At 40.5% G+C, this 26,750-nt stretch overlaps 6 protein-coding genes across 6 annotated transcripts; 1 reads left to right on the top strand and 5 right to left on the bottom strand.

Moving 5' to 3' along the window:
• Window positions 1–5,264: 5,264 nt before the first annotated feature.
• Window positions 5,265–7,879, bottom strand: LOC133001364 (plasma serine protease inhibitor-like). The gene is made up of 6 exons (XM_061070930.1): window positions 7,799–7,879; window positions 6,534–7,173; window positions 6,195–6,265; window positions 5,887–6,080; window positions 5,639–5,786; window positions 5,265–5,540 (listed from the first exon to the last, which is right to left on the bottom strand). The coding sequence occupies exons 1-6, from the start codon at window positions 7,829–7,831 to the stop codon at window positions 5,346–5,348; spliced, it is 1,281 nt and encodes a 426-aa protein (XP_060926913.1). The 5' UTR covers window positions 7,832–7,879; the 3' UTR covers window positions 5,265–5,345.
• A 269-nt stretch (window positions 7,880–8,148) lies between these two features.
• LOC133001477 (dual specificity protein phosphatase 26-like) lies at window positions 8,149–9,252 on the bottom strand. Its single transcript, XM_061071051.1, has 3 exons — window positions 9,241–9,252; window positions 8,654–8,981; window positions 8,149–8,575 (listed from the first exon to the last, which is right to left on the bottom strand). The coding sequence occupies exons 1-3, from the start codon at window positions 9,250–9,252 to the stop codon at window positions 8,379–8,381; spliced, it is 537 nt and encodes a 178-aa protein (XP_060927034.1). The 3' UTR covers window positions 8,149–8,378.
• Window positions 9,253–9,983: 731 nt separating this feature from the next.
• On the bottom strand, window positions 9,984–12,613 carry LOC133001365 (alpha-1-antitrypsin-like). Its single transcript, XM_061070931.1, has 6 exons — window positions 12,525–12,613; window positions 11,277–11,916; window positions 10,913–10,983; window positions 10,605–10,798; window positions 10,357–10,504; window positions 9,984–10,259 (listed from the first exon to the last, which is right to left on the bottom strand). Exons 1-6 carry the CDS (start codon window positions 12,555–12,557, stop codon window positions 10,065–10,067), a joined length of 1,281 nt encoding a protein of 426 aa, XP_060926914.1. The 5' UTR covers window positions 12,558–12,613; the 3' UTR covers window positions 9,984–10,064.
• Window positions 12,614–12,864: 251 nt separating this feature from the next.
• On the bottom strand, window positions 12,865–14,554 carry LOC133001368 (dual specificity protein phosphatase 26-like). The gene is made up of 3 exons (XM_061070935.1): window positions 14,018–14,554; window positions 13,380–13,591; window positions 12,865–13,301 (listed from the first exon to the last, which is right to left on the bottom strand). The coding sequence occupies exons 1-3, from the start codon at window positions 14,224–14,226 to the stop codon at window positions 13,105–13,107; spliced, it is 618 nt and encodes a 205-aa protein (XP_060926918.1). The 5' UTR covers window positions 14,227–14,554; the 3' UTR covers window positions 12,865–13,104.
• A 642-nt stretch (window positions 14,555–15,196) lies between these two features.
• bag4 (BCL2 associated athanogene 4) lies at window positions 15,197–20,222 on the bottom strand. Its single transcript, XM_061070934.1, has 5 exons — window positions 19,969–20,222; window positions 18,470–18,589; window positions 17,462–17,692; window positions 16,997–17,266; window positions 15,197–16,839 (listed from the first exon to the last, which is right to left on the bottom strand). The coding sequence occupies exons 1-5, from the start codon at window positions 20,056–20,058 to the stop codon at window positions 16,381–16,383; spliced, it is 1,170 nt and encodes a 389-aa protein (XP_060926917.1). The 5' UTR covers window positions 20,059–20,222; the 3' UTR covers window positions 15,197–16,380.
• A 1,843-nt stretch (window positions 20,223–22,065) lies between these two features.
• On the top strand, window positions 22,066–26,681 carry lsm1 (LSM1, U6 small nuclear RNA associated). Its single transcript, XM_061071519.1, has 4 exons — window positions 22,066–22,203; window positions 22,327–22,395; window positions 22,546–22,661; window positions 25,457–26,681. Exons 1-4 carry the CDS (start codon window positions 22,158–22,160, stop codon window positions 25,625–25,627), a joined length of 402 nt encoding a protein of 133 aa, XP_060927502.1. The 5' UTR covers window positions 22,066–22,157; the 3' UTR covers window positions 25,628–26,681.
• Window positions 26,682–26,750: the final 69 nt, after the last annotated feature.

Below are 26,750 nucleotides of genomic sequence, written 5' to 3'. Positions count from 1 at the left end.
TATTATAAACTATCTGAAAAGACTTCACAGGAACAAAATACATTTTATGATTTATTTTTAAGAAAGAGAGAGAGAGAGAGAGAGAGAGAGAGAGAGAGAGAGAGAGAGATAGACAGAGATCAAAGGACCTTTGAACTGTTGATGTTTGGCTTTATGTTCATCAAAATTTGTGACTTTGATCATTTCATTAGTGGACCTCGGAGAGAGAGACGCCTGGAGAGAAAATCTACATTTTCAGTCTAATATATTGACTTTCTTTACGTCAATTATTGATATTATTAGTTACAAGCCAACTGATTCATCAGAGAACACAACAGGTAATATTCACATCTACATTTTTGTTCAAACTAAGTTTGAATGTGTTGTTTTCTAATGTAGCAAGTTTTTTATTTTCTGTATTCATGATGGAGATGCACTCATCTGTAAACACACGCCCCTGTGTACTGATTGTTGTCAATAAAACAAAATATCTTTATTAATATCTCAGTAAATGATAATATTTGATCAATAATATGTATTTATCAGCATTTTATATATATTTTTTAGCATTCAAGCTTGTTTCATGCTGAGGTAAAAATAGTTACTTTCTGTTGTTGCATAGTTGTATCTGATTTTACAAGCTGGTCATGTTTTAATTGACCTAAATAACATCTTTAACCTGTAATGCATCAGGTAAATGTACAGGTTTTCCCTCTGGGTTGAAGTTAAGTAGTAGTGATATCCTTTACACTTTCTAGCTTTTATCCTTGGTGTTTTACACAATAAAAGTGTCTCAATCCCTGTTTCTTATCAATGTCACAGGAGAACAACACTGAAAGAGACAGCTACACACGTGAGCAGAATATGGACCTGAGGGCTGAATTTAGCTGTATTGTGGCGGAGATGGACGAAAAAGAGGTGTTGGACATGGCCTGGGAAGTATTACAGAACCAGATAGAAGACACAAATAACTATACACCTCCTCATGATGTCCCTGCTCAAGAATGGCATCAGATGTTTAGCTGGACTGAATTTGATAATGACACCCCCCCAAAAGCATCAGCTCGCAGCTTGGAGCAGCATCCTACTGAACCCCATGCTGAACTAGCTGCTCCCATTAACCACCAGCAGCAAAGTGTCCTGCAGTCAGGCCACAAGTTCAGCCAGGCAGAGCCTTACAACCAGACACAGGTAAGGTACTAACTATAGGTCAGAGAGAGATTCAGAGGAACTTTATCAATACCTGTATCAAGAAAGATACTTATTAATGGAGGAAGTACTCAGTAGTACTCACGAGTACTCAGAGTAGTGAACCTTCCTGAGGTATAGAGACTCATTATAATGGCCCAGTAAAGTATATGAGTTGCTTATGAATGAGGCAGTGATATGATCCTGTAAGAGAGCTATAGTATAAATTTATTTTATTTGTATTTAAAAAAAACATATCTACAAAGAAATCAGGTTGACAGCAGATATAAAGCATAGTAAGTATCCATATCTACATTAAGCTCATTGGCTAATGGTTATTACAGAAGCACTCATGGTCCAATGAAGATGTTCTCAAACCCTTCACCCCAACAGCACGGTGCCGAAATATCACAACAAAACAGCTTCTAATTCAAAGTATTATAATCTTGTAATGTTTTATATCTTAATACATGATAATATTGGATCATTAATTTTTATTTATCATCATGTAAGCTTGTTGTATGCTGAGGTAAAAAAAGTTTTTTTCTGTTGTTGCATAGTTGTATCTAATTTAACAAGCTGGTCATGTGTTAAATGAGCTACATAACATCTTTAACCTGTAATGTACGTAGGGACTTTATCATTCAGGTAAATGCAGAGCAGTGAAATGTACAGAATTTCCCTCTGGATTGTAGTAAAGTAATAGATATCATTTACACTTGGAGCTTTTATCCCTGATGCTTTACAGTGTTTACACTATAAAAGTGTTTCAATCCCGCTTTCTTATCAAAGTTACAGGAGAACAACACTGAAAGAGACAGCTACACACCTGCAAGGAGAATGAGCGTGTGGTCAGAAAAGTTGGAGGAGAGGCAGAACAGAGAGATGCTGGACGTGGCCTGGGAAGTATTACAGGACCTGTTAGAGGACACAAACATCTATACAACTCCTCAAGATGTCCCTGCTCGAGAATGGCATCAGATGTTTTACTTGACTGGATTGGATGCAAACACCCCCCCAATAGCATCAGCTCGCAGCTTGGAGCAGCATCCTACTGAACCCCATGCTGAACTGGCTGCTCCCATTAACCACCAGCAGCAAAGTGTCCTGCAGTCAGGCTACAAGTTCAGCCAGGCAGAGCCTTACAACCAGACACAGGTAAGGTACTAACTATAGGTTAGAGAGAGATCAGAGGAACTTTATCAATACCTTTATCAAGAAAGATACTTATTAATTGAGGAAGTGTTAATTCATGAACAACCACAGATATACAGGTTACAGATATTATTCATCATCTTTGGTTCATCATGTTTGGGAGGACAATATTAAGATCAGGACAGAGATTATACAAGGCTGGGTTGGGTATACATATGTGCAGGTTGTGTGTTAAACTCTCTGACACCAGGGGGACAGATGACACAGAGGAAGCAGTTTGTCTCATCCCCTGTTTTGTGTGTGTTCTTGTCTCCAGTTCAACAATGTGCCAACAGCGATGCAAACCAGACACCGGGAGGTGAGGCGGGCTCCTGTTGGATTATTGTAGGTATCACACACATTCATTTAAACACACACACCTCTGAGACTCTGTTTGTATCAAACACATTTTTTATTTCTTATAATGTGTCGTATTGTGTTGTGTAGCAGAGGAAAGATGATTTACGAAGCTCCAGGAGACAGAGTTCCTTCTCCAGTGAACGTCCACAACTCAGAGTAAGTCTGTCTGTCTAGTTCACAGGCAACTCTTGTGTCATATATTTATTTGTGTACAAGATGCTCTCACAGTTGTACACATTGGTAATTTATGCTCTCTGTCTGTTTTCTGTGTTCCCACAGAAAGAGAAAACGTGAGAACCAGCAGGATGATGAGACGCCGTACATCACAAAGCCACCCAACGCCTTCATGCTTTTCAGGAAGGAGCAGAGGTCGTATGTACTGGCCAGCCACAAATCCATTGACTCTGCAACTGTCAACACCATCATTGGAAAGAAGGTATGTGTCTTTGCTCTGTAGGCTTGTGACTCAGTGTCACACAAACTTCCTCAGACAGTGTCTGAGACCACACTTCTAAAACCTTCCTCTAACTTTAATCTACACAGAAAGTTTTATTCCTGTGCATGATTTGTTACTTATTTTCTCTTTACAAGAGAACAGATCTAAATTCACTGTGGGAGTTTTCAATACAGGACCTGTACCGACTCATGCAGATCTATGTGGATTATGTCTGTTTGTGCACCAGTCAGCCTATGGTTACATGTAGTTGTGTGTTGCTGTGTGCACTGACACTGTGTTGCTGTGTCTTCACAGTGGAGGGCGCTGTCAGAAAAGGAGCAGGAGAAATATTATCAAGAAGCAAAGAGGCTGAGGCAGCTTCACAACCAGCTCTATCCGGATTGGTCAGCGAAGGAAAATTATGTAAGTACAGTGCTCACATACAACTCATGCATGTTCACATCATTACTTTACATGGTGCAACACGGCCACAGTAAGAGTTTAGATCATCTGATGTCGGATTGAACGTCTGATGTGTTTGTTTTTGTGTACAGGGCCAAATATGGAAAAGGATGAGGAAGAGAGGCCCCAGAGACGACTGAGGGTACGTTAATAATTATGTGGTTTCATGTGAAACGTGACTAAATTATACGACAAGTGACCACATGGGATATATCTAACTTTTCAAATGAAGTTCAATAAATCATTTAATAATAGTACATTTAGAAATATAGAATATAAAACATAATAAACAAACAATGAGGTTCCAAAGCTGCTTTTCTCTCAAACTTATTGGAAGAGGTCAGAACTTGTCAGAAACGAAATACAAACTTTTGTGTATAAAGTATTACCTTCTACAAGTTTGAGAAGCAACTTTAAAGTATTTTCATAAATTCTCAGTGACCCGATCAATTTCACTTCTCTCCAGGAAGCATCTTCCTCACTTCATGATGTGTCCTTCGAACTGAGCAGTTTGAGCCCTCCTCCCCTCACTGCACATTCCCCTGATGACTCTTCCTCTTTTCTTACCTTTTAATGATCATATTGTATATCTCTGTACATCTCAATAAAAAATTAAATGATTCCTTTTGTATCATATTGTTCTGAGTCCAGTTCTAAAGCTACTATAACAAGTTAAATTAGAAATACTTGACAGCATTCATGTTACACAATCATGTATGAGTCTGTGTGAGTCTGAGAGAGGCATCGTGAGGTTGAAACAATTATAGCTCCATTATAACTCATGGACTGAGTTTATTTTAGCCTGAGAAATAAATTAATAAAATTTTGTTTGTATAGCTCAAATTCAAAATTTGCCTCACAGGGCTTAACACGGTGCAACATCTTCTGCCCGAAACTTAACAGAGATCAAGCCAGCAGCAATGGCAATTCTACTGATAGAGATATTGCCAGTAATGGTTCGAGGCATATTGTATACCTAGTTATTCTAGTTGTAGTCATAATCAGCTGCCAACAAGAACAACAAACACATCAACGATCTATGATCTACCGTCATGATGTGACCGCCGCTGCGACCCTGGATCTGCTCAAATAAAGCACACGGACTCCAGGGAAAAAGTCAAGTCACTGCCCCTGGGTTACATATGTAAAGACAATTATGCTCCAGTGCTCAGTAGGATATTGGAAAACAGACTTAAAGGTTCAGTGTGTACATCTAGCGGTGAAGTTGCATGTTGCAGCTGAACACCCCCTCAAACATGAGAGAGAACCTGTGGTAGACTTCAGCTGTCATAAAAACCCAAAAGATGTTTAGTTTGTCCAGTTTGTATACTGTAAATAAAAACATGGCGGCCTCTATAGAGAGGACCTGCTCCAGATGTGAATATAAAGTTTTAAGATTTAAAGGACCCATTCTACGGTAAAAAAAACAACAATATATACAATTTAGATGAAACACACCATTGAACTCATCAATAATATTATTTTATATTTCTTTTCTTCTAATAGATCACTCTCACCTAAATCTTACACACTGAACCTTGAGGGGAAAAAAGATTGGATGGATAATCTCATGTCCCTGTATTTCCCTCATTCAAAAACTATATAGAAACAAACACTCATTAACAAAAGTAATGAAAGACAGACACAGATTGAAGATTTTATGTATTTGTGTTTTACACATGATGCAGCAGCAGTGCCTGAGTGAACACAAAATGTTTCATCTTCATCAAATGTTTGGGTTGATAATCTTGCCAACAAAGAGTGTGTTTTCTGTGGCGCGGTCGATGATGAGGAGCATGAACGGGCGATTGAACTTCAGGACAGGGATGTGGTGGTAAGAAAAGAGCGTTATGCTAATGCCTGTAGCAGCTGTAGCAGTGGCTCCGACCTCGTCCACATCCAGGGTGGCTTTGTGCACGACCTTCATGGGGTAGAACAGAGGCAGAGTGAGATAACAGGTGGATAAAATGCTGGGAATAAACTAATGCAATAACATACAGTATAACTCTCTGCCCTGACCTCTGACACTAGCAGGTTCTTCCCCTCTGCGATGCCACTCAGGTCTGCACGAGCACTGAACATGTCCGTCATTCCCATTTCAATCAACACGTCTTTCAGATTGTAGGAAGTCTTAATGGAGAACTTTGGAAGATATATGTCATATTCCCTAAAATAATAGCAAATAGACAAACATAGAGTGATTGATCTGACTGTGATAATTAATCAAAATCAAAATTTTGGATGACTTTAGGATGAGTTCTCCCAACCTGCGCTTCATCCACTTCAGCCATTTGGTGACATGTCCCGGGCAGATGGCGTTCTCCAGTGTTGCCATATCGTCAGGCAACAGCAGCAGCATGGAGGAGGAGCTGTTGAAGGGAAGGTGGAGGACTGACGTGTTTATAGCTTGGTCGTAATAGATGTCTACGTCCTCCTCCATATTCATCATATCAACTGGAACCTGGGAAGTTAGAGTTTTAAACATGAAGCATCCAATGATTGGAAATCACACAGTAGAGGATGCATGATTATATGTAACTCATGTCCATTCAGAATAAATGGTGCAACTTTGAACCTTGGTGTTTTCATCAACTATGAACTCATCCTTCCTGGTCATCTTAGGATCAAATGGAGTATCCCACTTTCCTGTTTGAAGAGGAGAAATAAAAACAGCATATTACAGACATGTCAAGCTTAAATGCTGGGAATTCAGAGACAGGGTCTGCATCCCTTGGAAGCTGCATTTGCAGAACAAATTACGTCCCAAAGAGGTAATGGCGGCGAAAAGCAAGGTGAAAACGACAATTTTTTTTAAATGTTAGAAGAGCTAATGGTACACATGTTAAAAAGACATCGGCCGCTGAACTGAGATACAACTAGACAGAAACAAACACTGTTAGATGTCTCTTTTTACCTTTAAAGTATATGTAACTGATGAGATACATGATTGTGTCTGCATCCAGGCTGTCCACCAGCTTGTCTATCTTCCCCTTGGTCTTCTCGGCCACATAGCTGTTGATGGTATTGGCGCTTTCTACTGTGTTGGTAAAGTTAACATTAAACCCATCGGCCAAGTAGGACTTCTTCAAGACGTCCAGGAAATCTAGATTTGGAGTAAAGCCGCGATCGACGAACACAGCGGTGCCTTCTCTGGTGTCTTGATGAGACATCTTGTTTGCCTGCTCCAGGAGCACTTGGAAAGCCTCATCCACATTTACCTGTGTCAGCTCAGAGCTGTTGAAACCCAGACCGTTGAAAAGCTGCTGATGGGTCTCCCCCCGCGCTCCTACAGACAAGGCTGCCAGTGCCAGAGACACGCTCTTTGGTGAGAAGAAGATGTTCTTGCCTTCCGAGTCAGAGTGAGCAGCCAGCTTCCTGTATAGACGGTAGGTAAACCCTTTGTTGGCTGAGGACACCAGTGAGACGCCGTTGGGAGCAGTGTCTTGGTCTGTCTGAACTTTGACATCGTGATGCTCGGCATGGTGATGGCTTCTTCCCACACAGACCACTGCTGATAAGATCCAAACACACAAGGCTGCACGCATCATGATGAACTATGAGGAAAGTGCACTAGTCAAACATTGTTTATTTGGGTTGCATAATGTTTGCAGGAACAAACACTCGGAAAACATGAGATAAATGTGTTGTGAGCACATGAAAGTTATTTTCTCAGTCTTACTGTTATGAGCTCAGACAGAAACACATTTTATTCCCAGTTTGAACGTTTTTGTTGATTCTGCATGAAGATTTCTGTATTTCTTTTGTTTTCTCTTCTCGTTGGTTTGAAATGGTCAGACTATGCTGATCAAACATTTTTAAACCCTGCCTTTTGAATGAATTAGTTAAATCTAATTATTATATAGATAGTTGTGATTATTTATTGTAATAGAATTAAAACTTTACTCTCAAGGGCTTCAATTTTGAATTTCAACTGAAATAAAACCGTTCAATAATTTCTTACCTTTGTAGGATAATGTTTTTTATCATCACATGTGATAAATCAAATCAGGATTTATATTTACTGCTCTGACAATTTTCTAGAGATCTGTGTTACATCAAAAGTCAAAAACTGTCCATCTCATCTCAAGAAGTTAAAACTGTTAAAAATGTCTCTGACAAAAAAGTCTTGAAATAAACTACAAATATTAAAGAATGTGAGTTTTCATTCTCACCACTTACCTTCTTCTGGGTGCAGCTCACAGTAACTCTCATCGACAACAGACAGTGACACACAGGCTGGACAGAGGGAGACGTCCCATATAAGGCCAATGGAAGCAGATGAACTTTGGCTTTGTTTATTCTCTATCAACCACTGTATTTGCTCTGTGTAATGATTACTGTCATACCATGGCATCAAACTGAAACAGTGCTGTATAAATACTAATGAAAAGTAGCCAACATCTACAAAAACACGAGTGTGATCACTTCAGTCTCTTGCCCATACTGTGTATCTGACAGTCAAAACTAATTGAAAGTTTTGATTTAGTGTATAAATGAAACTGAAACATTCACCAGAAGCTGGACCAGAGTCAAATTTTTACTTTAAAACTTTAATCAACATTTATGAACTGACAGAATATGAATATTTTCACCTTACAGTTCCTGGAAATTAAAACATGATCCTGGAATGGATCAGATGCTGCAAGTCGGAGACTCAAAAACATTTCTGCATCCATATAATGGCATCAGTGTTTCTCAATATGGATTCCCTTAGGTTGTGGACCCATGAGAGCTGAGCAGTAACACTATCATACATCGTTTAGGGATGCGTGTCAAACAGCTGACCATCTAGTTTGATGAGCTGTCTGAGGAATCCTCGATTGGGCCTCACACCATGTTTATCTTTCACAGCACAAATAGCCCCCACGAGCGTCAGGTTCTGCCTCAGCATCAGGTACGCAAGGACCAGGGTGGCCGAGCGGCTCAGTCCCACGTGACAGTGCACCAGCACTTTGCCTGAGAATCACAGAAACATTGTGTCACAGCATTATTTCAACAAACACCAAATCTAAGTATGTTTTTCTACTTCCCTACCTCCCCTGCTGAGAGCCCTGTGGATGAAGACTGCTGCCGCGAGGAAGTTGACGCTCATGTCAAAGCCACAGGAGTCATGAGCCTCTATGCCCATGTATGTGATCTCCTTGCCCCTGTAGATACCTGGTTGTCCTTCACACTTACTGTGAGCTGCATTCAGGATGTGTGTGATCTGATGCTTGGACAGATCGGCCGTGTTCTCTGCGCTGTGCCTGAAAAACACATAACACTGTGCAATCACAGACAGTATCTCACAATGAAGCAGGTGTTGCCTGTGAAATGTTTGTTTAGATAGGGGAGTTAGTGTGTAGCTGACAGCTGCGACACACTTTCATGCGCAGGCATCCGTGGTAACCTTTACATATGATAGCTGTAGTTTATGCAAGCAAATCATGCCCTTAGAAAGTACAGCAAAAACCCCAATCATATGATACATCAGGTCTTTAGAATGTTTGACTTATATATCCATCAATTCATCCATCCTTTAACTAGACCACTAATCCTTTGAAGGTGCAATCCCAGCTGACATTAGGTGAGATGCTCAAATTCACAAATGTGGTCAATTAAGAGTCTCCAGTTAAGCTCACCCTTATCTCCATGTCTTTGGACTGTGGGAGGAGGCCGACGAAACTAGAGAAAAAGGCACACAGACACGAGGAGAGCATAGCATGGCCCAGGACAAACTGGGATTCGAACTAGGAACCTTCTTGCTGCAGCAGTGCTAATAACGGCTCCACCTCGCTGCCCCTTGGGTTATATACGTAAAGACAAATATGCTCCAGTGCTCAGTCAAATATTGAAGAACAGACAAAAAGGTTCAGTGTGTCAATTTTTCATGACATCTAGCGGTGAAGTTGCATGTTGCAGCTGAACACCCCTCACCTCAACCTCCCCTTCCAAACATGAAAGAGAACCCTGTGGTAGATTTCAGCTGTCATAAAAACTCAAAAGATGTTTAGTTTAACCAGTTTGTAGTACTGTAAATAAAAACATGGCGGCCTCCATTGAGAGGACCCGCTCCAGATGTAAATATAAAGTATTTAAATTGAAATGGCCCATTCTACGGTAAAGAAAACAACAATTGAAAACATCAATAGGATTATTTAATGTTTCTTTTCTACTAATAGATCCCTCTCACCTAAATCCTACACACTGAACCTTTAGGGAGGGGGGGAGGGATGATTTTAAATTGAAAAATGGTTTCTGAATTTATTGTATTTGCTCAATAAAAATGTAAATACCAGTGGATAATCTCATGTCCCTTTATTTTCCTGATTCAAAAACTATATAGAAACAAACACTCATCAACAAAAGTCATTAAAGACAGACAGAGATTGAAGATTTTATTTGGGTGTTTTTTACACATGATGCAGCAGCAGTGCTTGAGTGAGCACAAAATGTTTCATCTTCATCAAATGTTTGGGTTGATAATCTTGCCAACAAAGAGTGTGTTTTCTGTGGCGCGGTCGATGATGAGGAGCATGAACGGGCGATTGAACTTCAGGACAGGGCCGATGAAGATAGAAAAGGGCTTCAGGTGCATTCCTGTAGCAGCTGTAGCAGTGGCTCCGACCTCGTCCACATCCAGGGTGGCTTTGTGCACGACCTTCATGGGGTAGAACAGAGGCAGAGTGAGATAACAGGTGGATGGAATGCTGGGATAAACGAATGCAATAACATACAGTGTAACTCTCTGCCCTGACCTCTGACACTAGCAGGTTCTTCCCCTCTGCGATGCCACTCAGGTCTGCACGAGCACTGAACATGTCCGTCATTCCCATTTCAATCAACACGTCTTTCAGATTGTAGGAAGTCTTAATGGAGAACTTTGGAAGATATATGTCATCTACGCTAAAATAATAGCAAATAGACAAACATGAAGTGATTGATCTGACTGTGATAATTAATCAAAATCAAAATTTTGGATGACTTTAGGATGAGTTCTCCCAACCTGCGCTTCATCCACTTCAGCCATTTGGTGACATGTCCCGGGCAGATGGCGTTCTCCAGTGTTGCCATATCGTCAGGCAACAGGAGCAGCATGGAGGAGGAGCTGTTGAAGGGAAGGTGGAGGACTGACGTGTTTATAGCTTGGTCGTAATAGATGTCTACGTCCTCCTCCATTTTCATCATATCAACTGGAACCTGGGAAGTTAGAGTTTTAAACATGAAGCATCCAATGATTGGAAATCACACAGTAGAGGATGCATGATTATATGTAACTCATGTCCATTCAGAATAAATGGTGCAACTTTGAACCTTGGTGTTTTCATCAACTATGAACTCATCCTTCCTGGTCATCTTAGGATCAAATGGAGTATCCCACTTTCCTGTTTGAAGAGGAGAAATGAAAACAGCATATTACAGACATGTCAAACTTAAATGCTGGGAATTCAGAAACAGAGACAAAGGCTGTGACTCAATTTGAGGGCTGCATCCCTTGGAAGCTCCATTTGCAGAACAAATTACGTCCCAAAGAGGTAATGGCGGCGAAAAGCAAGGTGAAAACGACAATTTTTTTTAAATGTTAGAAGAGCTAATGGTACACATGTTAAAAAGACATCGGCCACTGAATTGAGATACAACTAGACAGAAACAAACACTGTTAGATGTCTTTTTTTACCTTTAAAGTATATGTAACTGATGAGATACATGATTGTGTCTGCATCCAGGCTGTCCACCAGCTTGTCTATCTTCCCCTTGGTCTTCTCGGCCACATAGCTGTTGATGGTACTGGCACTTTCTACAGTGTTGGTAAAGTTAACATTAAACCCATCGGCCAAGTAGGACTTCTTCAAGACGTCCAGGAAATCTAGATTTGGAGTAAAGCCGCGATCGACGAACACAGCGGTGCCTTCTCTGGTGTCTTGATGAGACATCTTGTTTGCCTGCTCCAGGAGCACTTGGAAAGCCTCATCCACATTTGCCTGTGTCAGCTTAGAGCTGTTGAAACCCAGACCGTTGAAAAGCTGCTGATGGGTCTCCCCCCGCGCTCCTACAGACAAGGCTGCCAGTGCCAGAGACACGCTCTTTGGTGAGAAGAAGATGTTCTTGCCTTCCGAGTCAGAGTGAGCAGCCAGCTTCCTGTATAGACGGTAGGTAAACCCTTTGTTGGCTGAGGACACCAGTGAGACGCTGTTGGGAGCAGTGTCTTGGTCTGTCTGAACTTTGACATCGTGATGCTCGGCATGGTGATGGCTTCTTCCCACGCAGACCACTGCTGATAAGATCCAGATACACAAGGCTGCACGCATCATGATGAACTATGAGGAAAGTGCACTAGTCAAACATTGTTTATTTGGGTTACATAATGTTTGCAAGAACAAACACTCGGAAAACATGAGATAAATGTGTTGTGAACACATGAAAGTTATTTTCTCAGTCTTACTGTTATGAGCTCAGACAGAAACACATTCTCTTCAAAGTTAGACATTTTTTGTTGATTCTGCATGAAGATTTCTGTATTTTTTTTGTTGTCTCTTCTCGTTGGTTTGAAAATGGTAGACGATGCTGATCAAACCTTTTTAAACCTTGCGTTTTTAATGAATTAGTTAAAATCTTATTCTTAGATAGTTAGTAATAGAAGGAATACTTAACTTTCATGGGCTTCAATTTTGAATTTCAACTGAAATAAAACAGTTCAATAATTTCTTACCTTTTAAGGATAAGGTTTTTTATCATCACATGCGATAAATCAAGTCAGGATTTATATTTACTGCTCTGACAATTTTCTAGAGAACTGTGTTACATCAAAAGTCAAAAACTGTCCGTCTCATCTCAAGAGGCTATTTTGTAAAATTGTATCTGAAAAAAAAGGCTTGAAATAAACTACAAATATTAAAGAATGTGAGTTTTCATTCTCACCGCTTACCTTCTTCTGGGTGCAGCTCACAGTAACTCTCATCGACAACAGACAGTGACACACAGGCTGGACAGAGGGAGACGTCCCATATAAGACCGATCAAAGCAGATGAACTTTGGCTTTGTTTATTCTCTATCAACCACTGTATTTGCTCTGTGTAATGATTACTGTCATACCATGGCATCAAACTGAGACAGTGCTGTATAAATACTAATGAAAAGTAGCCAACATGTACAAAAACACGAGTGTGATCACTTCAGTCTCTTGACCATACTGTGTATCTGACAGTCAAAACTAATTGAAAGTTTTGATTTAGTGTATAAATGAAACTGAAACATTCACCAGAAGCTGGACCAGAGTCAAATGTTTACTGTAAAATTGTAATCAACATTTATGAACTGACAGAATATGAATATTTTCACCTTACAGTTCCTGGAAATTAAAACATGATCCTGGAATGGATCAGATGCTGCAAGTCGGAGACTCAAAAACATTTCTGCATCCATATAATGGTATCAGTGTTTCTCAATATGGATTCCCTTAGGTTGTGGACCCATGAGAGCTGAGCAGTAACACTATCATACATCGTTTAGGGATGCGTGTCAAACAGCTGACCATCTAGTTTGATGAGCTGTCTGAGGAATCCTCGATTGGGCCTCACACCACGTTTATCTTTCACAGCACAAATAGCCTCCACGAGCGTCAGGTTCTGCCTCAGCATCAGGTATGCAAGGACCAGGGTGGCCGAGCGGCTCAGTCCCACGTGACAGTGCACCAGCACTTTGCCTGAGAATCACAGAAACATTGTGTCACAGCATTATTTCAACAAACACCAAATCTAAGTATGTTTTTCTACTTCCCTACCTCCCCTGCTGAGAGCCCTGTGGATGAAGACTGCTGCTGTGAGGAAGTTGACGCTCATGTCAAAGCCACAGGAGTCATGAGCCTCTATGCCCATGTATGTGATCTCCTTGCCCCTGTAGATACCTGGCTGTCCTCCACGCTTACTGTGAGCTGCATTCAGGATGTGTGTGATCTGATGCTTGGACAGATCGGCCGTGTTCTCTGCGCTGTGCCTGAAAAACACATAACACTGTGCAATCACAGACAGTATCTCACAATGAAGCAGGTGTTGCCCGGTGAAACGTTTGTATGCGATGAATTTCATAGTGATGGATTGATATTTGGAATCCAACTTCAGATATGCAAGTTAGTGCGTTGCTGACACCTGAGAAACACTTTCATGCGCAGACATCTTGGGTAACTCTGACATATGATAGCTGTAGTTTATTCAAGTTCCCAACGTGGAATGTATCTTCAGGGATCTTAACTTACACGTCTGCATTTAAATCTGATTAATGATCAGTTGAAATCTGTCACATATACTTCAGTAATATTTATGAAAAAAGGCTCACTAGAATTATATTTGAAAAGTATTTATTTTCTTTTGCAACACTCTGCAAACATTTGTTTGTGCAGAAAGAATTGATCTTGTTACTTACTGGTCACCAATGTAGACCCTTGGCCAAACCTCATCTGCGTGACTGATAATGGGTTTGCCAGTAAACAAGAGCCTTTCCAACTCGACTACAGCGAGACCGGGTGAGCTCAGGTCGATCTCCACTTTCCGAGCAGGAGGATCATCGTTCCAGGATGCAGGAAGTTTTGTTGTATATGACATTTCTCTTTCCTGACTTCTGGTGTGAAACATTACTCAGCTCTATCGTTTCCAAACTAGTCCATTAAATACATGCAGATTTTTTTAAAAAGGGAAAAACTCTTAAGGCTTCAAAATGAAAGCTGAAAGAGAAGTGTTCGTGAGCAGGCTCTCAACAACCTCTAGAGCAGAATGACCACCACAGGTGATTTTTAGTTCCAGACCTCCCTGCCTCAGATTTACTCACCACAGGGCGTCATAAACGTGGTCAAGCCATTTGACCCTGAAATTAAATCTAGCTTGTGTGCCTTGAGCCCTCAGGGGCCTGTGTTATGCTTTTGCATCGAAACAGCGGTCTATTTTAAGATGTGAACGCTGGCTGGCAGTTAAAGGGAGAGTGGACCCCAGCAACAGTTTCCCCTGACCAAATACAACAATAATAAATGAGGTTTCTAGTTCTTCAAAACAGAAATTTATGGTACAACAATCCACAGAGAGCAAAATATAACATTTAAAAAAGTAAATTAAAATAACTGTATACACAGCTACAGGTTTTTAAGAATAATTATGGCCGGAAAATTGTGAGGTGCTCAACAAAACAGGTATGTTTAGCGCTGAAAGCCCCACCCCAAAGGTTTAGGTACTTTACAGCATAGACTGTATATACACCCAGAAACTATTTGGGGGGGTAAAAGATTTACTCTGAACTTTATTTGGACTTTGGTCCCTGTGGTGGAAACGCAAGGTTCCTGGCTCCGGCAGAAAGTTCCTGTGGTGGAATTTTGTTTTTTTTGTTTAGCAAAAACAATCTAATTCATTTGATCCCTTGGTAAACATATATACATTTAATTATTTCTCAGTTTTTTACTCACCTGTGATAACTTTGATATTCATCAGGCAAATATTCCCATCTTGTGTTGGAAACATGCATTATATCTGAGAATGCACAGTGGTACTCCATCTAAACAGAGACTTAGCAGCACATGGAAATCAACACATATGACAGATGCTTCTTTCATGCAAATCTTATCATCTATTTTTATTTTTTCTAATGATATAAAACCATTCCCTGAAATATGGCACTCTTTTTTTTTCTGAATCCACAAGGAAGGTATGACTGAGGAAAAAAATAGAAGTGCTACACAAGACAATGGATTGTGGTGCAAAATTAGATTTGTAATGACAAGGACTTCAGTGCTAACAGAATGTAAATAGCTGATCAGATTGCTGTGACTGAAATTGTCCTTGTACACAAAGCATAAGTAAATATTTCAAAGTACATTTTTTCCTTTACAGAAACAGATTGAACACTTCTTGAAAAAAAAAAAAAAAAAATCAATTTCTAAGTCCTATGTATATTTTAACTGTTCAAAAGGGGGAATAACACAATTCAACAGCGTTTCAAGTAATTCTTAATCATTTCCTTATGGATCTGCTATAACAATAGTTCCTATAGTGAAATACATGATGTTCATATGTAGGTCTGATTCTAGGTCTGCATTTAGGAAGCAGTTTCATCCAAAACATGGATAAAATTGGGAGAGTAATCTTCAGGGGCTTTTCAATAATCTGCCACACTCTACGTCCAATTATGCGCTCGGAGATGTCAGGACTGTATCAAGTGCTTATCTGATATTACAGTGCATGCAGGGCTGGGAGCTGATGGGAAGCATTGCACCTATTCCTGCAGACATGGGAAGGAGCAGCTATCATGCAGATGGTCTGTGAGACGTAATGATGGACACAGCTGAGGAAGTGCAGGTGTTCAGGATCAGAATAAGACCGATCCACATCCTGAGGGACAGCATGATGACAATCTGAATCACAAGTTAGAGAAAACTTACAGTTTCTATGTGGTACTGAAAAGATCCATCCTCCAGTGGCCCTGTCCTGCATTATGCTGGCAAAGGCATGACGTTAAAAGATGAGCAGAGCAGATATGTACAAACATCAGTGTGCACTTCTACTACCCGCATGTCACTCATACCAGCATAATTAGGCTTGAAAAGTTTGATTCCTTGCACCAGTATTTGTTCTTGGGTCCTTGCCGTTTACTCCAGGCATTTCATGTCATGGTGGTGGGGGGGAAAAGCCTACTGATATAACAGGTCAGAAGAACAAGACTAGACCTTAACCATGTTCATGGAAGATCTGGAAGAAGGAAACAGCAAAACTTAGTGACCCTTAAACCCAATAAATAAATCCACTTCAGAAGGCCTTCTTCTCTAGCTGGTCCAGAGTGACCTGGATCCTCTGTACAGCCTCCCTTCGGTACTGCCGGACATTCTCCTGTCCCTGAGTTTCCACAGAGTCCAGGTCCAGCAGCTCTTTGGTCAGCAGTTCCTCCAGATACCGGTAACTCTTGTCTGTCTTTTTACCGACAAACTCATCAACGTCTTCCTGAAGCAGCAGCACCCTGGACATGATCTGGTGGACCTTAGCAAGGCCAGGGTTGTCACTCAGGGGCTGAAGTCCAGCTGGGCCTGGAGCTTGTGCCGGGGCAGAGGGTGGGGGGTCACATTGTGAAGGATTAGGTTCACCTCTCCCTGTTTTGTTGTACATTTGAGGAGGTGAACTTATTTCTGCCGGCTTTCCATTGGGGGGATTCAGGGATGGGGTTGGCCTGGGTTTAGGTCCCACTTGTGGAGCCCGCTGGTGCAGTTGGTCCTAAAGCGACACACAACAAAAAGGTTGTGCTGAAGATATTTCATAATCCTCAATCTCTATGACCAAAGTTGCTTTCATACATACATGCCCTTTCCATTTAACTCAATTAACTAAACAAAAACATGACAGCCACAGTGAAAAAGGTGCAGACACAAACCTTGGGTTGGTATGGTGGCGGAGCGCCTGTTCCAGTCCCCGGCCATGCTGGAGGATGTGAAGGACGGATATGACTTCCGTAGGGGTTTTGTGGAGGCTGCTGGCCTGGCTGCCATTGTGGCTGCGAGTGTCCATACGCACCAGAGTGTCCCCATGCTTCAGCCTGAGCACTGGGATGGAGAGCCTGGCCGGTGGGATATGGGGGGTTTTGAGGCATTGCATGTCCACCTTCAGTATAGTGAGGGTACGGTCCAGGAGGATATCCAGGTGTCTGAGAGCAGAGACAGAACAGGTATGTAGTATTTTTCAAAAGTACTTTGTTACCTCTGGGTGTAACTTTGGTTTGGAGAAAATAAACAAGCTGATGACTTTACCACATTTATTAGTCTATATAGTATACACAGTCCGATCAAACTTAATGTTACTTTTGGCACCTTCTTTGCTTCATCTGTTTAAATGAACTCACCCCTTGACAGTGTGGACCAGGATAGTGATGATGTTGGTGCTGAGAGTGTGGCTGCCCAGACGGCCCACTGCCCTGCTCGGCTGGACAGCCCTGGCTAGGATAAGGACTTGGAGCCGGTCTCTGAGGGTCAGCACAGTAGAAAGGGTTGGATGGGTGGAAACCACTTGTTGAATACTGACCCGTCGCTGGGCTGTAGACGCCATGGCCGTTTGGATAACCTCCAGGCATCACCTACATGAAAAGCATAGGAGGGGGAATTAAAAAAAAGACAGCACTATTCCCACTATTGACCGGATTCTGATTAAATCAATATTTATTTTGATGACTAGTGCAAGTCCCCATTTTAAATATGCCTGTTTGGACACAGCTGTTTGCTTGGCCTATTGTGACCTGCAATTATTGCACCATGGTAAATAAAGAGCGACTGTAGACTCAGTCTGCTGGACATCCGCTGTTGCACAGAGGTCGACTGCAGAACCCTGAACTGGAGAATGAGTTGACTTTGGTATTTTCTTGAACATGCTGTTATTATGATGGACACTGTCACATTGATGAGTCCCAAAATTTCATTACTGTTGCCATTTTCACTCATGTCAATATTACTTCTTTCTACTGGTTCACAAAGGCAGGGCATGTGTCATCAAGCAGTTGGTGGCTCCTGTACGTTGATGTGGCAAAATGCTTTGAAAAGTCCAACAGGAAGTTACTATGTGATTAAGACGTAAATGATCTGTATCCATATACAGTCCATGTACAGTTCTGCCATTCCCTCACACATTCATACAGTACATAAAAAATTCTGCTTACATGGCAGTGTCACATTCAAACTATTGTCTTAAATCAGTTTAACCTGAGAACAGTGGCGTCCGTGCATAAGTTTGTAGTGATGCAACAAGTCGAGCTGAGGGAAAGGTGAAAGCACTTAGGAGACTTAAGCTAATGCGTAGATTTACACCGACACCCTGGGATTTATTAGAGGCCCAGGTTGGGTTACATCACGAGATTCACCTGTTGGTTGTACTGTGGCTGAACCTCTGATCCCGATGGATAGGCGTTTGCATAGTGTCCTGTGGCGTGAGACTGAGGATACCAGTAGTGTGATGGGTAGCCTGGGTACTGAGGAGCGTCCTGTGAACACAGAGCAATGCAGAGATAGGGTTAGGTTAGTTATTATAAGACGAGCCTCTACTTAGAGGTTCAGTGATTAGAATTCAGTGACATCTAGTGGTAATAACCCCTCACCCTTCCCTGCCAAACATGGAGAACCTGTGGCAGCCTTCAGTTGTCATAAAAGCTCAAAAGGTGTTTTGTTTGTCCAGTTTGGACTTCTGTAAAATACATGGCACCCTCCGTAGTGACAACCTGCTCCCGATGTAAAGATAAATAACTTAAATATAAAAGGGCCCATTCAAGATTAAAGAAAACAACAATTCGTAAACATTGAGATCATTAAACACTGGGGAAAACATCACTGGGATTATTTTATGTTCAATTTCTGCCAAGAAGTTGAACATAAAATTTCGGCCAACAAGGCCCGGGACCCCCACCTGACTTGGACTTTTATTCCGCCCACACACCCCTAAGATGTGTTAAATGAACACATATTATTATATTATATATATTACACTGTATTACATTGCATATTGCAATTTGACACTGTTCACTGTTTTGCTTTTTGCATTGTGCATTTCACCTTTTACTTCACTTTTTATATCTTTTATATATTTTTATATAGATATGTTTATGTCTAAATAAATGCTACCTTGTATAAATATTAGAAAAAGTGAGTAAATAAGAAGTAAATGGTGAGTAAATATATATTGTTTTTTTTATTATTACTATTGTTTTTCGTATGTGTGGTGTATTTATTGTGTTTTTATGTTTCTATGTTCATTGTATGCACCAATAACCAAAGCAAATTCCAGGTAGGTGTAAACCTACTTGGCAATAAATACTTTCTGATTCTGATAGATCCCTTTCACGTAAATCGCACACACTGAACCTGTAAATCAGCAGGGATTCCATCTGATCTGTGTCTTCTGGTGCAAGATGACACACAGCAAACTGTAAAGCATGTTCAAACTGAGTAAACAGACTCGACTCATTCGTGACTCGCTCAGGCAGCTGGAGCTAAAGCAGATACAAAGTGTGCAGCTAACCCAAGCGAGGCCCGTGTTGAATAACAGAGGAGCGGCAGCCCGGTGCTATAGCAACCCGTGTGTGTGTGTGTGTGTGTGTGTGTTGAAACAACCCGGATACGTGTCGGGCCATCAGCGCTGTTGTCACGCCAAGATGAACGAGTCAAACTCATAACTCGGGCAACAGGGCAGCGGTAACTCTTACATAATGCCAGCTAGCCCCGTTAGCCGTCTAGCTAGCACGGACACACACGGAAGCTAGCTGGGTAAACACAAATTGCACTTCCGTACAAACTCAGGTCGTTTTATCTGAATTAACCACAGTGATTGAACCTTGAGGGGTTATCCGGTCTGGAGCCTCCCACTCACCATCGTGCTGGTCCCGTTGTGGTTTCCCGAGTTGCTGGTCGAGGGCCAGCAGCCAGACTTCAGATCCGACTGCGTCTGCGGATGAGGCATCAGCTAGGCGCGCTCCGTCCGGTCCCCCGCCATGGACACCAACCAACCCGGTGACGAGACTCTGCGCAGACCCGGGTGCGACCTGTTCCCACCGCCGGGGTTTTGTTCTCCACCCGAGCTCAGATCGCTTGATTGCAATCAGGAAATGATTGAATGACGCCGAGGGATAGGAAAACTCGATCCCGTCGCTTTAAGCAGCAGCGGGAGCCAGAGTGAAGAGGTCCCACTCTGTCGCTAGTTTCAAGACACCGGAAATATCAGACTCAGATCAGAATCAGAAAGTATTTATTGCCAAGTAGGTTTACACCTACCTGGAATTTGCTTTGGTTATTGGTGCATACAATGAACATAGAAACATAAAAACACAATAAATACACCACACATAAGAAAAATAATAGTAATAATAAAACAAACAAAAAAACAAACAATATAAATTTACTCACTATTTACTTATTTTTTACTCACTTTTTCTAATATTTATACAAGGTAGCATTTATTTAGACATAAACATATCTATATAAAAATATATAAAAGATAAAAGCTATAAAAAGTGAAGTAAAAGGTGAAATGCACAATGCCCAATACAAAAAGCAAAACAGTGAACAGTGTCAAATTGCAATATGCAATGTAATACAGTGTAATATATATAATATAATAATATGTGTTAATTTAACACATCTTAGGGGTGTGGGGGCGGAATAAAAGTCCAAGTCAGGTGGGGGCACTTATTGAGGGGCGCCAGCTTGTGTTGACTGCTGTTTTTTTCAAACACTGCAGAGAGAAAACTAAACTAAACAAGTTGTTAAATATAATTGATAAACGTTAAGTGTGTTTAAAAAAATACATATTTTAATTTTGATGATTGATAACAACACAAGCAACCTGTACAACACTCCGCTCCATATACACTTACTTCACATCATATGTGATATGTGTTCATATAAACCATATTGATATTATATATCATTTTATACAATAATATTGTCTTTTGCACACTCTGTCTACATATTCTTACACTCATAGTATATTATATTACCTATTGTTTAGGTCAAATACTTATATTCATACCTCTACTATATATCATATATTATATCATACTGTATATTCTTTGTATACATAAGTCTATATACACATATTTATACATGTGTACATCACTGTTACTATTATTATTATATATACTGTTGCTGCCATTATTACTATATACTGCTTTTATATTGGTATAATTACTATCATATATAAATATATATTATATACTATATATACTGTACTATTCTTATATACTGTCTAACAATAACATTACCATCATATCATTAGAACTATTAACATCATCTTGCCACTGCACATATTCTACTTATTTTATTTTATTTTATCTTGTGCTTCTGTTTTTAATTCTTTCTACCTCAATATTTTTTATTTTATTCTATTGTATTGTATTTTATTGTATTCAAATATACCGGCTGCTATGACAACTTAATTTCCCTTCGGGGATGAATAAAGTACTCTATCTATCTATCTATCTATCTATCTATCTATCTATCTATCTATCTATCTATCTATCTATCTATCTATCTATCTATCTATCTATCTATCTATCTATCTATCTATCTATCTATCTATCTATCTATCTATCTATCTATCTATCTATCTATCTATCTATCTATCTATCTATCTATCTATCTATCTATCTATCTATCTATCTATCTATCTATCAATCAAGTGGCCTCGCTTTTCTGGGGCGGTCACTGTCTCCTGTTCATGAAGGATCTCTGCTGCCGCATGTGCGTCACTACGCGCTAATAGCCAATAGGAAAAACTTTCTTAATATATAATATTTCCGTTTTGAAACTAATAGTCTAGTGTTCAAAACTATTCTTCTTTTGTGTTCCATTTATTTAGACTTGTATTTTCCCAACGGGCTCAGGTAGGTTCACGAACGGGAAGTTTTTTCCAGCGCGCACAGGGTTAAACATGGACCGGAAGTGTTTCCCAGGCGCATATAAAGACACTTCCGGTGCTCTTGTTGAAAGAAACACACTTTGAAACATTCATGGCTTAACGTCAAGCAGCGATACCACGACGCAGACAAACAGCAGCACAAGATGAACTACGTACCGGGGACGGCCAGCCTCATAGACGACATCGACAGTGAGTAGCAGAGGAGGGAGGAACCACAGCTGCTTGGCGGAGGAAGTGGTTTCTCTGGCATCGTGTCTGACTCCGGATCAACCGTGTGTTCATACTAATGATAAACATGTCTGTGCCCTGCAGAGAAGCACCTGGTGCTGCTCAGAGATGGAAGAACACTGATCGGGTTCCTCAGAAGCATTGATCAGTTTGGTACTTCTCGTTTCATTCTCTCTATTCTATTGTTTCTACTCCTCGACCAAACAAGAATCTGCTCAATCCTCTCCGTGTGCATCTGATTGTCGCCATCTGATTGGTTTGTGTGTGTCTTACCGTGCTCTGTGTGTCTCTTGTCTCCCGCAGCCAATTTAGTTTTCCACCAGACAGTTGAGCGCATCCACGTGGGAAAGAAATTCGGTGACATCCCCAGAGGAATATTCATAGTTAGAGGAGAGAATGTGGTCCTGCTGGGAGAGATAGTAAGTGTTGGTCTGCCTATGTGTATATATATATACATGTTGTCCAATTTTGGTTAAATACAAAATTGTGAGGACATTTTGGCTGGTCCTCACACATTCAAAGGGTTGTTTTAGGGTACGCATTGGGTTAGGGTTGGGCATTTAGTTGTGATGGTTATGAGCTAGGGAATGCATAGAGTGCCCTCACAATAATAGAGAGATGTGTTCTAGGGGTGGGAATTGGCAAAAATGTGACTATTCAATAGTATTGCGATATTTGGGCTACGATTCAATAGTATTGCGATTCTGCGATATATTGCGATTCGATTCTGCATTATTGCGATTCATGTCCCCCATATTATTGAAAGGCATTACAAAAAATGAGCAAAATAAGACTGCTCAACTCACTTCAAATGTCACATTTAATTCTGTGAACAACATTGTCTTCTACACCTTAACTGAAGAGCAAAAACTAAGAAAGGGTAGTGCAAAAACTTGTTCCTTGAACATTCAGGACACAGGACCTTTGTAATTATTTTCTGAATAGGAGACTTCTCACATGAACACTGAGCTCAATCATATAAATAAGAGTAACCTAGAGCTTCAATCAAATTGAGACCTGCAAGGTCATGACCCAAAATCTTAAATTCATTTGGGAATATTGGCATTTTTGTTCAGAAAAAGGAGTTGGTCAACATGCTCAGATGTTTAAGTGCTCCTCTGGGCCGTTACTATATCTCCTGCAGTGGAGAACATCCTTTCCTCATACACACTAGGTATCTTTCAAACTCTGAAACTCTCCTCGTCATGCTTTGCCAGCCAGGGGCTGTTACATATATAATTGTAAATAAATATAAAAAAAAAAATATATATTAAATATTGCAATACTTTGTGCTACAGTATCGATATAATCGCGGGCGCAAAATATCGCGATACTGAACAGAATCGATTTTTTCCCCCACCACTAATGTGTTCGTGTAGTGACCACAACCTTCACTCAGAAGATAATATCAGACTTTAAACGTATCACAAATAATCAATAATCTGATAATTATTCAACATCGACTGATATGATTTTTTGATTTTGGCCATAATGTCCAGCCATAGAAAATCACAATCTTCTTTGTTGGCCATACAGGCGTACACATACAATGAATTTGACTAGTCACTCTCAATGTACAGAAAGGGACAAATAAACAAGCAGAACAAGGTTAAGCAAACGTTTAACTACTATGTATAAATACAAATGTACCAATACAAAAGTATGTATATATGAACATAAAACACATTGACAATGAAATGGCAAAATAATGTAATGATGCAGTAAAAGTTCTTCCCTGCTGAATGTGATCAGAGAGGGACAGCTCGAAACGAAACAGAAAAAGTACCCAGAGAGTGCAGTACCCAGAGAGTGCAGTACCCAGAGAGTGCAGTACCCAGAGAGTGCAGTACCCAGAGAGTGCAGTACCCAGAGAGTGCAGTACCCAGAGAGTGCAGTACCCAGAGAGTGCAGTACCCAGAGAGTGCAGTACCCAGAGAGTGCAGTACCCAGAGAGTGCAGTACCCAGAGAGCGCAGTACCCAGAGAGCGCAGTACCCAGAGAGCAGAGTACCCAGAGAGCGCAGTACAGAGGCTGCCATCTTGAGCATGAATATGGCGAGTAATTACCTCTGCTATACTAGTAGTTATATTGTTGTCATCCACAGATCACAGTAAGTTCATAATAGTGAGTCATGAAATGCAGGTTCACTTAAACATGTGGGCAAGAGTGAACAGAAATTTAAACTTCTACACTAATGCTTTTTCTTATACTTTTCATTTGATTATTTCAATAGCTTGTTGTGAAATAATACCGTAGGTTATGTTTTCATGTTGCGTTTGTCTGTTTGTAAGTAGGATTACGCAAATACAACTCAACTGATTTCCATGACATTTTGTGGAGAGCCGGGGTATGACCCGAGGAAGAATCTATAATTTTTATGCAGTTCTGGATCAGGAGATGGATCCAGGTATTTCATGGATGTTGATGGACAACATCAGGCATGTTTAGGGGACTGATATTTATGAGTGTAAAATTTAGTGCAGATCCAGATTCATATTCTAGTGAATTTAAATGTGGATTCATAAAGGGACTGGGCCTCTGCTGAGTGTCATTCTAGTTGCTGTTTGGACTAGAATTACTGAGGAAAAATCATATGAGGTGTAATCAATTCAATCTTGATTCTATCTATAAAATGAAACCTGTTGATTAACCACTTACACACTCATCATAAGATTATATTTTTGTCGTGTGTGAATGGAAGCAGATGCGTTACATGCACATTTCCCTGACAGTATAGTGTAGGGCATTTAATGTTATCAAATAATTGTATGCAAAGAAGTTGCAGGCATTAAAGAATCCGAATGTGATCTGTTTTTTATGTGTGGATCACATCTACTGAGTTGTTCAAGGGAATTGAGTTTGGAAGCAGTATACTGCTTTATAGTGAGATGAATCATCAGGTTAAGAGTGACCAGTCTATATCCACAGGAAGCTATTTGGATACTGTATGTTTACAAGGTCCTTGTGATAAAGCCCACAATGAAGTTTCCCTGAGACTTTAAACAGGGCAGAACACTTGAGTCACTGCTAAAGGTATTATTGTGTCCTAAACAGTATAAATGAACAGCTGATCAACACATAAAACAGCTTGTATACTAGCTCACTACATGAACCTCGCATAATTAAGTGTATTTGGAGTCTGGTTAATGTCCATAATATTTAGTGAGTTTGTTCCAGGCCTTGAGGAGGTGTAACATGGTCTGTGTCTCTGCAGGACATGGATAAACCCTGCGACACAGTCCTGCAGCAGGTTTCCATCGAAGAGATTTTGGAGGAGCAGCGGTTGCAGCAACAAGCCAAACAGGAGACGGAGAAAGTCAAAATGCAGGTCCTGAAGGACCGAGGCCTGTCCGTACCCAAAGCTGACAACTTGGACGAATACTAACAGCAGCCTTCGTTTTTTTAGTTTTTTTTCACGAGCCAGTTTCTCAGTTTGTATGGGACTCATAAGTTTTATTTTGAGAGAGAGCATGACTGTTTGTGTTTTTTGTATGTGTACACGGCTAAATCATGTCAGGCCTATTTCCTGTCGTGTACTGTATGAATTTAATTTGAATCAGTAGTAAGTGGAAAAAGAAAAATGTGTTTGGTGCTCTCAGTTTTGCAGATCATGACGGCAAAAAAACGATAAATCCATGTGTTTGATCACTCTGTTGACAATTTAGCAATTATGTTACAGCAGCACTTTCTAGCCATGATATGGTTAGTTTTTTGATTTGGAGATATGATATCCACAAAAAAGAACTACTTGCTGTGCTCCATTAAAGAGTTCAGTTTTTCTTTATGGAGGATCTGCTTGGGGGAAAAAACTGTGTCCACATTTTGTTCTTCATCACAGTGTTACAACATTCAGTTTCACTCACTGTTGTATTGAATGTTTCATGATCAAATGCTGGAATATTCAGGTAAATGTGTATCCTCAGCAGACAGCGACCCTGTGGTCTCATGTGATGGCGCCACAGCCTCATCATGCAGACCACAGAGCTGGAACAAACTTCAGACTTATTCCTCTATTAGCAGAGAGGACATCATTCGTTTAGGTTTGATTCAGTTATGGCAGGAGGCAGATCAGTGCATCATGTGCTGTTTATAGAGATAAGAGCGGCGCAGGAGAAATTGATCCCATCTGCTCTCATCAGTCAATAATGAGCTTGTTAATCATTTGGTTGGACTCTGAGTTCACATAAAACAGCCTCTGTTGGGTGGAGGGGATCCAGCCTGTTGGTGATGATGCTGAGTGAAACTCTGCTCTCGTGGTACCACCGATATTCAATGTATGTTTGTTTTTTTACTTTGAACACTGAGCACTGTTCAGCATCACTGAGATGTCAAGACTTGTAAAGTTATATAACGATTTCCGGCTCAACTTCACAATAAAAGTCATGCCTTAGGGAAACTATACCTGGACGTGGTCCTACACGTCGAGGATTGTATGGGAAGCAGGGCTTGACTCTTTAATTTTTATCTTCCTTAATATTTTTTATTTTTAATTAATTATATCAGGTCTA

The sequence above is a fragment of the Limanda limanda genome, chromosome 5 (genome assembly GCF_963576545.1).
Source record: "Limanda limanda chromosome 5, fLimLim1.1, whole genome shotgun sequence".
In the NCBI taxonomy this organism is placed as follows: Eukaryota; Metazoa; Chordata; class Actinopteri; order Pleuronectiformes; family Pleuronectidae; genus Limanda; species Limanda limanda.
The sequence above is the reverse complement of the archived record's forward strand: the minus strand, read 5'-3'. Positions and strand labels throughout refer to the sequence as shown.

What these genes read in the sequence shown, in the direction of transcription:
- LOC133001364 (XM_061070930.1), bottom strand. Translation starts at nt 7,831, where the DNA reads ATGAGAGTTACTGTGAGCTGCACCCAGAAGAAG. An exon ending in CAGTTACATATACTTTAAAG is followed by an intron (nt 6,266 to 6,533) that starts GTAAAAAGAGAC and finishes CTCTTCAAACAG; the next exon opens with GAAAGTGGGATACTCCATTT. An exon ending in TAGTTGATGAAAACACCAAG is followed by an intron (nt 6,081 to 6,194) that starts GTTCAAAGTTGC and finishes CTAACTTCCCAG; the next exon opens with GTTCCAGTTGATATGATGAA.
- LOC133001477 (XM_061071051.1), bottom strand. An exon ending in CAGGGCTCTCAGCAGGGGAG is followed by an intron (nt 8,576 to 8,653) that starts GTAGGGAAGTAG and finishes TGTGATTCTCAG; the next exon opens with GCAAAGTGCTGGTGCACTGT.
- LOC133001365 (XM_061070931.1), bottom strand. Translation starts at nt 12,557, where the DNA reads ATGAGAGTTACTGTGAGCTGCACCCAGAAGAAG. An exon ending in TGAGCTGCACCCAGAAGAAG is followed by an intron (nt 11,917 to 12,524) that starts GTAAGCGGTGAG and finishes CTTTCCTCATAG; the next exon opens with TTCATCATGATGCGTGCAGC. An exon ending in TAGTTGATGAAAACACCAAG is followed by an intron (nt 10,799 to 10,912) that starts GTTCAAAGTTGC and finishes CTAACTTCCCAG; the next exon opens with GTTCCAGTTGATATGATGAA.
- LOC133001368 (XM_061070935.1), bottom strand. Translation starts at nt 14,226, where the DNA reads ATGTTTCACACCAGAAGTCAGGAAAGAGAAATGTCATATACAACAAAA. An exon ending in AGGGTCTACATTGGTGACCA is followed by an intron (nt 13,592 to 14,017) that starts GTAAGTAACAAG and finishes TGTGTTTTTCAG; the next exon opens with GCACAGCGCAGAGAACACGG. An exon ending in CAGGGCTCTCAGCAGGGGAG is followed by an intron (nt 13,302 to 13,379) that starts GTAGGGAAGTAG and finishes TGTGATTCTCAG; the next exon opens with GCAAAGTGCTGGTGCACTGT.
- bag4 (XM_061070934.1), bottom strand. Translation starts at nt 20,058, where the DNA reads ATGCCTCATCCGCAGACGCAGTCGGATCTGAAGTCTGGCTGCTGGCCC. An exon ending in ACAACGGGACCAGCACGATG is followed by an intron (nt 18,590 to 19,968) that starts GTGAGTGGGAGG and finishes CTGTGTTCACAG; the next exon opens with GACGCTCCTCAGTACCCAGG. An exon ending in CTGGTCCACACTGTCAAGGG is followed by an intron (nt 17,267 to 17,461) that starts GTGAGTTCATTT and finishes CTCTGCTCTCAG; the next exon opens with ACACCTGGATATCCTCCTGG.
- lsm1 (XM_061071519.1), top strand. Translation starts at nt 22,158, where the DNA reads ATGAACTACGTACCGGGGACGGCCAGCCTCATAGACGACATCGACA. An exon ending in CAGAAGCATTGATCAGTTTG is followed by an intron (nt 22,396 to 22,545) that starts GTACTTCTCGTT and finishes TGTCTCCCGCAG; the next exon opens with CCAATTTAGTTTTCCACCAG. An exon ending in TGGTCCTGCTGGGAGAGATA is followed by an intron (nt 22,662 to 25,456) that starts GTAAGTGTTGGT and finishes GTGTCTCTGCAG; the next exon opens with GACATGGATAAACCCTGCGA.